This window comes from Cynoglossus semilaevis, chromosome 16 (genome assembly GCF_000523025.1).
Source record: "Cynoglossus semilaevis isolate Cse_v1.0 chromosome 16, Cse_v1.0, whole genome shotgun sequence".
Lineage (NCBI taxonomy): Eukaryota > Metazoa > Chordata > Actinopteri > Pleuronectiformes > Cynoglossidae > Cynoglossus > Cynoglossus semilaevis.
The window spans coordinates 17272355-17283529 of NC_024322.1; the positions used below are offsets into that span (position 1 = coordinate 17272355).

The following is an 11175-nucleotide window of genomic DNA, read 5'->3' on the forward strand; positions in this document are numbered from 1 at the left end:
CAACAACAACAACGATGCGTTTGTCTGACCTCACAAACGCGCTCCAGCGTCAACATCCAGGAAGTGGCCAGGTGGCAGTTCTGCAGAACTACCCAGGTGCCCTCTTTGATACCATTCTCAATCATACGCATGGCGATGGGACCCTGGCCTTGACCCAGAGACAGGGAGGTCAACTTGTTTCCTGTAAAACCCTGAAGGAACGAACGTTAGCGAATACACAAACAATCACTTCAGATACTGACAGGTTTGTCAAGTATAGTTGTACCTTTTCATCCCCAAACTTCAGCAGGTTAGCCATGGGGTCGGAGCCTGGGGAGAGGATGAAGATGAGGGGGGCAGAGCAGTGGCTGTCAGCGAAGGCCTTCCCCAGGTCGAAGGGTGGAGCTTCGATAAAGGCACGACCCAAAGTGTCGGAAACGAACTCTTGTACCACGGGAACAATCTGGAGGACGAGTTAGAAGAGAGAATGAACCGATTCCTCTGTGTTAGTGGTGAAGAGAACTGTCCTCCGTCCTTGAACTGACCTTGTCCGGTCTGAGACAACGGACCACCAGCATCTTCTGGAACGGACTCAGCTTCTCCTGCCACTCGTTAGGGAACAGGGTCTGATGGGGGTTCTGACAAAAAAATAAAAAGTAGAATGAATTCTGATGTACACGAGACAAACTCCATGATCATTAGAGGTGTGGAGCGGCAAGAATCTGGTTGGTCGATACATGTCACAATACCTTAGAGGTGTGGAGCGGCAAGAATCTGGAGATACACGTCACGATACCAGAGCAGAGATACGATATATTGTGATATAAACTGCGATACTATAGACACAACATCAGTTCCTAACTCTGGAACAGAGGGATCTACATTTAGAATCACCAGAGAAGAAAGAAAAGAAAAAGAACATGAACCAACACCAGGAATATTGGACTGGGAATTGGTGAGAAAAAAAAAAATCTCTTCCGACCCACCTGAGGGTCACGACCCAGTCTTTGGGAAACAGCGCCGTAGAATATTGATATATTGATTTTGATATATATTAGTGTATCGATATTTTATCCCTAATGAATATAAACTGTATTACACAATTATAACCCAGCTCCTTGACCACAAACCCATCATTTCCACGACCCTCTGTCACGTCACCGCCTCACAAAGAAAAAACTCAAACAAAGCACATTACAGAAAACAGTTGCTTAGCAATGTTTGCTGAGTTGCTTTTGGAAAGTTATTAGGAGATAAAGTGGTTCTAAGGAGACACAGCAGCAGTCAGTGGAGGTTGATGAACAAGTGAAATCCACGGCCTGCTCCACCAGTTGGTAGTTTTGTTCTCCACCCCCGGCCCCCTCCGTACCCCCCCTCACCTCCTGCAACAACATCTTTTATTCATGAAGTCACATGATTATCAGGACTCACAAAGGCTACACAAGTACAGACCAGTTACGACGTAGCCCGTCTCCCTGCGGGTCTGCGCCGAGCGATTTAATTAAACAAAAACCGAGGTGATCTGTAACGTTAACGGAGAGGAGCGTCATCCACACTGACGCATTAATATGTATTAAAACAAGGAGAGATCTGAAGAAGGAGAAGAAGAAGAAAAAAAAAGTAGGGTCAGAAGAGAGCTGTGCTGGGGAGTTGGTCGGAGCAACACGTTTGATAAATGTCTTGGACCAGTGCAGCAGTGAGCGATGGCAGCAGGAAGTTTCAGCTCAGGGTTCCTCAGGCTGTTTTCTCACAGATTCCAGGCTCCGTGTGTGTGTCTGTCTGTGTGTGTTGCCAGGGGCGTTGAGATAGATTCACCTTTTTAAGATCCCCGTGGGGGCGGTGTGTGTGTGTGTGTGTGTGTGTGTGTCTGATTGAAAGGCTGTCGATTCAACAGAACTGAACAGAGTGAATCACAGACATTAAGAAAGAAATGTGTTCAATTTGACTTTAAAGAAAAAAAACAAACAAACACAGATGTACACGCAGGTGTGAAAGGTGTGTGTGTGTGTGTGTGTGACAGACCTGTGGACTGATCTGAATTAGCAGCTGTTCTCATATACAAATTGCTCAGGTGAGGAAAACAGCACAGACGCTAATGAAATAAAACTACAATTTTTCAATTTTAATTCCTCCGTGACTCACAGAGAGGAAAACTGAACGCGTGTGTCGTGTTTTTAGCTCACGGTCAAATCAAATGTTGACGCCGTTAGAACCACGATGTGACTTTATTGATCCCTGGTGGGAGTGGGAGTGTTGGGGGGGGGTCGTTATTGTTAAAGGTGCTCCTGCGAGAGTGTTTCAGGAAAAGAAAAAGGGCTTGAAAAATATGTGAATATATTTCTTATAAAATATATTATTACAATTTATTTTTATATATTTACAGTGCCAAGTGTAGATTTAGCTTTAGCCTTAGCTGCAACGACCATTTCAATTTGTATGAATCAGATCTGTCAAGTTACGGCTGACGTCCTGTATCGTAGACACGGGGAGGTCAGGGGTCAGGGGTCAGGTTTTGAATTATTATATAACAGTTTTTTTTTGTTTATAAAATACCACCAAGAGTGAAGTTGTGGTTTTCAATACTGACTTGTAAAAATAAGACAGAGATTAAACACATGGTTGAGGTATTATAGACACTCCCTGTACGTCTGACAGCGTACGTCATCTCTGGGCTGACCTGTCAATCACCAGGCTGACCTGTCAATCACCAGGCTGTCCTGACGTTTAACCCTCGACCCACTGGAAGGATCCTCTGGTGTTTTTTTTCCGTTCTTCTCCACCGTCTGACGGCTAAGACAACTCCTCAGCTGCAGCCTGTCACCGCTAACGTCTTGATGTCAAACGTCGACATCAAACACAGTCGTAGTCGAGTCAAACGTTTGGTTTCTCAGTGTGAACCAGTTTAAAGACTCCTCTCATCATCATCACCAGCCGTCTTAATGAACAGATTCTTCCATTTTTTTTAATACTGACTCAGTCGTGTGACCGACGCTCACCGGACTGTCGTAGACCTCCTTCCACTCGTTCCTGAAGCGAGCCATGCTGTGGCGCAGACCTTTGAACGTGTCCATCCTGTCCAGGCGGCACAGCTCATCCCAGGTCTTCTGGGGGAGCCAGGTGCAGGGGTTGGAGTGGGGGTTGTCCAGGCTCACGCCCCCCGTCAAGAGGAAGTGCCACTCCGCTTCGTCCACCTACAATATTAAAGAATACACGATGACATTTGTTGGCAGCGGTGGGATTCGAACCCATGCTATCGGTATGATCGCAGCTTAACTCCATGGTAAAAAAAATAATCATAATCTGTCTCTGATCCGGTGATATAGGAGGGAAAAAACACTTTTTTGACGTATTTAGCCTGAATGTTAATTAATCTCCATAAATCAAGGCTAATCATGATTGATCCACAGCTACCCTGTGATTAATCAGAAACAGAATTATAATTGTTTGTCAGCCCTAATTTATTATGCGAATAATAAACAGTACTACGGTGTCGACAGTAACGGCGTTGGCGTTTGTTTTTGTTTTAAAACGTTGGCGTTTGTTTTTGTTCCTACCAGCTTCTTGTGCTTGAGCAGATTCACACTGAGGCAGAAGGAAAACAGCAGCTTGTCTTTTTCAAACAGCGAGCGACACACGTTGACATACAGAGCGTAGGTGAAGTGGTCTCTCAGGATCTGGAGTCTGCAGGTGTTAAAAAAGAACTTGATCTCGGTGAAACAGAACAAACACCGCTCATAATCTCCACTGCACTCGTATCTATTCATGGGTAAAACTCTGTTGTACAAATTATACACAGAGAACTCCCACTAAACCCTACGGAGTACATGACTAATGGTCGAGCGCTGCCCGCGGCGTCGATCCCGCTCACCTCCGCCGCAGGTCGTCACTCTTCTCTGAGCTGTTGATGGAGCTGATGAAGAGGTTAATAAACCAGGTGAGGGAGTACTGGTACATGGGCTCAATGTTTGCCAGGTCAGCGATGGAAAAGAACAGGACGGCTGAGTGCACAGCTATTGGTGTGTATCCCATGCGGGTCTCATCAATCTTCTGCTCGGTCGCCTCAGCCACGGCTTGTTTTTCAGTGATTTCATTGGCCAGCGTCTTGGAGCAGGACAGGATGTTGACGGCCGTCTCGTCCTCCAGGATGTTGCCCTCAGAAGAAGAGAGCACTTCCAAAATTTTGTCCTCAATCTCCTTCAATTGTCTGCAGAAAAAAAAGCATAGATGTAACGTTGTTGTTACACCTGGGACGTCAACGCGATAGATATCACGATGCAGGGGAAACGATATGATATATTTGCGATATACTGCGATGCTATAGGAGAGTGGTTCTCAAACGTTTTATACTCTGTACCACCGGAGAAAACATTGAGCTACCACCATGATGATCAACATTTGAATATAGCAGCACAGGCCTTCACTGTTAGCTTCCACCACAGGAGAGATGTTCATAAATGTTAATTAATGTTAATAAATGTTTATAGATGTTAATACATGTTTATAAAGATGTTTATGTTTAAATGTTGTATTAATTGTGCATGGTATGTTTCAGATTTATTCAATTGTAAATGTGGATTTTCCCCATGTACCACTGATGGTACACATACCACAGTTTGAGAACCACTGCTATAGGCATCATATCAAATATCATAGTGATTTTCTTTAATTTCAAAGAAAGTTACTTGCATTGTTTTTATAGTTTTTTTCAGCCACCGTACCTTTTGTTTTCTGCCCCCTGCTGGATGAGAGCTTGTTTCTGTTCCTCCAGGTCGAGCCTCTCCCGAGCTACAACGATACCGAGCAGCTGGTCCTGGATACCCTCTGGGGTGATCATGAAGTTCACCAGGGTCACCTGAGGTGCACATCAACATTTCACACGTGAACAAATCTTATTGGTCGGTGAGGTGTGGATTACCGCTACGCTAACTACTGCTAAAACCGATCGCAGCCGCACAGCCGTGACAAATGTACATTTGTCTTTAATGTGAAATGGTTTCGCAGCTCAGAGTCGAGGAGTGTCTCTGGCCATCGCCACGATCATCCGCTCAGCACTTACCGAGTGGTTAAAAGGCCGCGTTAGCTAACTGCTCCTCGCCCTAATAAACAGGCGCTCCTTCTCCCGGGCTCTAATTCCATTTCTATCGATGCAGCGGACACACACTCAGCTGACGGTAAAGACTTGGAGCCCAAATAAATCCCGCGCTCTTCATGCCTCCCTCTGTCCCTTGGGTTCAGAACGTTTGCCTCTTCTTAAAGATTTAAGAAAGTTTTGGAAAAAAAACCCCACTGGAATCCGTCCAACAACTGCACGTACGCGGAGCAAATAGATGTTGAAACGTGGGAAACGTTTTCCGACCTCTTGCCTCGCTGTAATGCAATTTCCGTTAATGCTCTTATTTTCTTGGAATGCTTTACTGGAAAGCAGCGGCAAAGAGGCGCTAATAGAGAATAATGATTCACCGCTGGGGTAAATACGAGCTGCTGTTTGAGTGGTAAAAATGTACAAGGTTAAAAAAAAAAAGGAAGGGGACTCTGAGGATACAGACTGAAGACTTGGTTCTGCTCCACCTGGAATAACACACCAGACTGGACTCTGGGGTGTAATGAAGTAAATGATCTCCACTGGAGGCAGCAGCAGCAGCAGCAGCAGCAGTCTGGTTATTTAGGAGCTGAGCTGCTGTGCGACTGAAGGGGCATCGGTTCCAGCGCCCGGACAGTGTGAGTGGAGGCACCGAGGGTTAGCACTCGCCTCATTACAACCAGACTGGCAGCTGCTAAAAACAACCGTGGCGTTTGTGTCTACAGTCGGACGACGGTGTAAGTGACACCGACAGACTGGTGTCTGTCTCTGAGTCTGGTCGTTTGTGACTCCGTCAGGTTGGTGTGGAGGTCACGTTGGTGAAAGTAACAGAACTTATTTTTATTTTTACCGTCAGGTTGGTGTGGAGGTCACGTTGCTGAAAGTAACAGAACTTTTTTTTTTTAAGATACTTTGCATTTATGGGCCCGGTGCCATGTGGCTGAATATAAACTAAGTCCGACTGCAGGGGGCGTTGGCATTGATATGCAAGTTATTGCAGTGCTGTCAGGGTGGTTGCACCATCCGTTGTCAAAATGTAGCAACGTGTTGTCAGGCCATTAGACTGAGGTACAAAACGCAGCAGTGAAACGGCTGTAAATCCACACTGCTTTAATTCAAATGGATCCCGATGAGTTTTTGGGGTTTTTTTTTTTTTTTCTGCTGCGTTTTCGACTGCTTTCAGCAGAGTGTTTTGACATCACAATACCTGAGGTGTCCGTGTTAATAACTAAATGTGTTTGTACAGTATAATGTGAAGAGAGCAGCGGCGTATTGTGATATAAAATACACAGAGCGGCGCCGACGGCACTCCACTGCTGCACCGTACCTTGACAGCAGTCTCAGGCAGGTAGTGGGGGTTGCGTAACTTTGTTGTAATGTAGAAGCGAAAGTCGGGAGCATAATTAATGGTGGAGTCTCCCAGGCGGATACACAGGGCCCCTCCCTGCTTAAAGGTCTGTCTCAGCAGCAGGGGCTCGAGGACGGGGTCCAACAAGGTGCCGCGTGTGGGTTTTGGGGGTTTTTTTTTTTTTTTTCTGCTGCGTTTTCGACTGCTTTCAGCAGAGTGTTTTGACATCACAATACCTGAGGTGTCCGTGTTAATAACTAAATGTGTTTGTACAGTATAATGTGAAGAGAGCAGCGGCGTATTGTGATATAAAATACACAGAGCGGCGCCGGCGGCACTCCACTGCTGCACCGTACCTTGACAGCAGTCTCAGGCAGGTAGTGGGGGTTGCGTAACTTTGTTGTAATGTAGAAGCGAAAGTCGGGAGCATAATTAATGGTGGAGTCTCCCAGGCGGATACACAGGGCCCCTCCCTGCTTAAAGGTCTGTCTCAGCAGCAGGGGCTCGAGGACGGGGTCCAACTCTTCACCCACGTTCTCCAGCAGCACTGGAACGGTGAACACAGAACACGTCAAGTCAGGAGGAATATTTACAAGGAGGGAATTTAACATCTAGTCAAACAACAACAAGTCACAGTAACCACAAGACTGCCAGTAGGGGGCACTAAAATGTTTACTTTTATAAGTTTAATCAGACTCACCTTTACATGTTGACTAAATGCCCCTCCCACCCCCCACCCCTTGCCCCCCCACCATGATGTTTGAACACCTGAATGAGGGTCAGCGTCTCCACAGGAGCATCGTTTGTCTTGGTAGAACATGTGTTAAAAGTCCAGCTGATGAAACAGAGCTAATGGGAGGGGCAGGGCGGGGCGGGGGTCGGGGGTTCTTTCCGACTCACCCGACTCTCCCCCCCCTCACTCACCCGGTGTTCCAAACTGGATGCAGTTCTCCAGGGTGCGGACAAAGTCGGCGTCGGTCAGCTTGATGACGTGAAGGCTGTTGGACTTCTCCATGTTTTTCACCCACTTGTTAGCCTGGCCCTGGGGGTCGATCATGAGGGGCCACCGCCTGGCGTTACTACACACACACACAGAGGAGGGGGGGGGGCAGAAATATAGAGAAGCTCTGACTGTAACTGGTGTGTTGAGTGACGAGACGACAAAGATGTGAGGAGCAGAGTGTGTGAAGGTTTGGCAGCAGCTCAGCAGGAGCCACAGCCAGTGTTGTGATTAAAACCTAATGTTTCTGCTTCATTTGAACAAAGAGGCTGATGTTTTGTACAACCCCCCCCCCCCCACATCAAAGGTATCACATGGGCTTCTGAGCTGGACTGTAATGTTTTCCTAAAGTCACTTTTTTTTTTGTTTTTTTTTTCTGTTCATCTGTTGTTTATGAGAACAATAATAATAATAATTAATTCATGTAAAACAAATGTGAAATAAGATAAAATAATTAACAAATGGAATTAAACATAAATCAATTTGTACTGTTTTGATCCCATATTTGGGAAATTGTTGTGTTAGCAGCTAGCACCTAGCATGTGGTTCCTCTGGGAATCGAACCCAGGACTCTCTGCTTCCGAAGGCAGAGTGCTAACTACTGCACTATGGAACCGTGGTTGGTCTGAGTTTAAATCAGTGTTTAAATCATTCCTCTCAATAATAAATCTGAATAAATTAAGTACAAACTGTCGGTAACTGTAAATATTTACGCAATGATGATGCCGTTGTCTACGGAGAAGCCGTCGGACGGGAGACCAGCGATGGTCCACGCGCTGATCTTCACAGGGTCACCAAGTGAGCTGGTCAGGGACATGTTGGCGGAGCACGGGATCCCGTTTGTCTCACACAGATTCCTCCACTTCCTGGTCTGGTCCTGTGGAAGAGCGCGGTTCGTTTGTTGTAGCTGTACATGCAGTACCTTTTACTGACACCAGGTGCCAGGGTGTTAACTGTAGCCTCAGTCTTTAGTTGTGTTAATGCAGAGCTGAAGTCAGTGAGTCTGAATGGCAGGAAATAATTTTTTTTTTTTTTTGAGAATGTGAAACTAATTTCCACAGGAAGTACTTGGTTTATATTAAATACTTCGATAAATACTCAGTGGGATATTTCGCAATATTAGATTAGACAGCCTGTGGTGAAGTGGTTAAAGTGTCAGGCGTGTAATTAAACGTGTGGAGTGCGTTGCTCATGTGTAAATTGTTGAGATTCTGTCTCTCAAGGAAAGGTTAAATGCAGAGTGCTTCCCATAGGGGGCGCCATAAAACTTCAGAAAATGTGTGAAATATATATAAAAAAGTCTGCAGCACAACATGTTAATTTTGAGGTGAAATATATATAAAAAAGTCTGCAGCCCAACATGTTAATTTGCTCAAACGGATGAGATGGAATGAATGGGATAATATAAGTTTTAAATTTAAATAATAATAAGACCTTTTTATTAAGTTAATGTTGGTGCAGGTGGTGCGTGGGTTTGGGGTGGAGGGGGTGACAGGGGGCGCCAGCTGTGATGCTTCAGTGGAATAACTGCATAGTGAAATAATATACACCTGTTGATGTTGATGTTGATGTAGCTGGTGCTCGTAAATGTACTCCACCTGTCTGTAGCTGGAGGTGAAGGCCCCCAGGTACGCCACCACTCCGGCTGAGATGAGAGCGTCTCCCGTCAGGTTGTTGTACAGCTCTCCCAGACGGAGGGCCGTTTCACTCCAGCGTGTTTTCTCTCCTCCCAATCCTCCAATCAGCTGCTCCGCTCGCTCCAGCTTCTTACTGCACAGATCAACCTGCGAGACACGAGAACAATCGGAGTGGAATCGCTATCAGGAAAAAGTGAAAGTGTGTTAGCAGCAGATATGCTGAGGCTAGCAAGAACCATAGCAGCAGATATGCTGTTAGCAGGCTGAGGCTAGCAAGAACCGAGCTTCTGGGAATTGAACCCAGGACCCTCTGCTTCCTAGGCAGGCGTGCTAACCGCTACACCATAGAACCAACTAACAGTAAGGGGAGTTAGAAAGTGGTGGAGACAACAGGATGTCAACAAAAACAAGAGTAAAGTCTAAAGACTATTTCTGGAGAGAAATCTATTTTTACAAATTCACTACATGTTTTTAGACTTTAAAAAAAAACTCCTTTGACTACGACTGACCTCGTTCTTCACCGAAGACTAATGTTATTGATTTTGTCACAACAAATGGACCCATTTCCTGAAAGCACACAACATTTTTATACTATTGTGTAATGATATTTTTTTTTATTTTTGACTGAACTATTTTCATGTTTCATCTCAAGCCAAAAATGAACCATTTAATATTTTAATGTTAATGTTTCAACTGGTGTTGATTTGACGAGGGATATATCATTAATAATTAACGGTCTTTAATTTTCCACGCTAAAAACGTTCATGAAGTTAGGCCAGGAAACACCATGTGTCAGCGAACTATCAATATGTCCTCAGTGGTTACCGATCACCTGTGTGTGACTCAACTGGACGTTTGTCTTCAGATCTCGTCACACGCGGATCTCGACGGCTGAGGTCGTTTTTCCTGACCACGACTCCAGACTCACCTGCTTCTCCAGATCAGCTTTCTTGCTCTTGTTCGCCTCCAGCGTTTCCTGAAGTTTGGCCAACTTCTCCTGGACTTCTTTGAGGGCAGCCTGTTTCTTCTGCAGGCTCTCCATCGCCACCTTCAGCTCTCCCTCAGCTTGTGCCAGTTTCTCCTTCTTGGGAGCCACCACTTTAGCCACCCTGAGGCACACGTGTGGAGTTTACAACCAGCACAACAGTCATCTGCGACAGAGTGTGGTGTGGACCACTTACTTCTCGTACTTGTCCATGGCACAAACCCACTTGCACAAACCTTCGGCTGCGGTGGATGCCGTCCTGATTTTCTCTGGTACGAAGTCCGGGTTAGTGATGTATTTGCTGCGGATGATACTGATCAGACTGGCTGGGATGTTGTCCTTGTCGTACTCTTTCAGGCTCTGGAGAAATTTGATGTCACCCAGAAGCTTCTTGGCTGGGCCCCAGAAGTCCTCCACCTTCTTACCAGAACCAGAAGGGTCCGGCACGCGGTCTGGTTTGAGGCCTTTGAGGATACAGATGGCCTCCATCACCAGTTTAACAGCAGGGGGCGGGCTTTTCATCGACTTCACCACCGTGATATCCTACAGGCGAAAACACATCAAACAAAATCACAAACCCGCCGACCAGTGTACATCAAACAAAATCACAAACCCGCCGATCAATCTCTTGATACCGAAGTGATATAATATGTCCTCCAACCTGGGTGGTGAGGGTGTTCAACGCGGCCAGGGCCGACTCCAGCACGGGCATGGCCTCGGCCAGGTCGGCGTCGCACTCGTCTTTGATGGCCTTGGCGGCCGTGGCTTGGCGATTGGCCACAGCCTCGTCCGTTTTCACCACCTTCTCGGTCTCGGCCACCTCCACGGACTCGTGCTCGATCACCAGCATCATCTCGTCCACCTCTCTGCTGGCCACCATCAGCTGCGGCTGCAGCGCCTCCAGCTCCACCTGCATGTTTGCCACTTGACTGGCGGCGGACTCAAGTTTCTCCAGACCAACCTCGTAGCGGTGTTTCAGCTTCATCACCTCACTGGCAAAAAAAAACAAAAACAGAGGTGTTCAAACTGTGGCTCCAGGGCCTCGTGCAGCTCTGTGGCCTCTTTGTGTTGGAACCTCATTTGTTGATGAGCTGATGATTTGATCTCTTTTGATCTCCTTGTGTTTTGAAGGCTGCAGACCCTGAG

The 11175-nt window shown here is 46.4% G+C and overlaps 1 protein-coding gene across 1 annotated transcript in view; it reads right to left on the reverse strand.

The window, feature by feature from the left end:
* The window catches only part of dnah7 (dynein, axonemal, heavy chain 7), a 56470-nt gene that overhangs the window by 15806 nt on the left and 29489 nt on the right, over positions 1 to 11175 (reverse strand). The window contains exons 45-58 of the mRNA XM_025063739.1: positions 10691 to 11028; positions 10226 to 10572; positions 9973 to 10153; positions 9006 to 9191; positions 8121 to 8284; positions 7332 to 7486; positions 6764 to 6954; positions 4698 to 4831; positions 3848 to 4183; positions 3534 to 3660; positions 2976 to 3170; positions 525 to 617; positions 266 to 442; positions 30 to 191 (exon numbers count right to left, since the gene is read on the reverse strand). Of these exons, the coding sequence (XP_024919507.1) occupies positions 30 to 191; positions 266 to 442; positions 525 to 617; positions 2976 to 3170; positions 3534 to 3660; positions 3848 to 4183; positions 4698 to 4831; positions 6764 to 6954; positions 7332 to 7486; positions 8121 to 8284; positions 9006 to 9191; positions 9973 to 10153; positions 10226 to 10572; positions 10691 to 11028 (2786 nt within the window). The remainder of the gene's footprint in view (positions 1 to 29; positions 192 to 265; positions 443 to 524; positions 618 to 2975; positions 3171 to 3533; positions 3661 to 3847; positions 4184 to 4697; positions 4832 to 6763; positions 6955 to 7331; positions 7487 to 8120; positions 8285 to 9005; positions 9192 to 9972; positions 10154 to 10225; positions 10573 to 10690; positions 11029 to 11175) is intronic.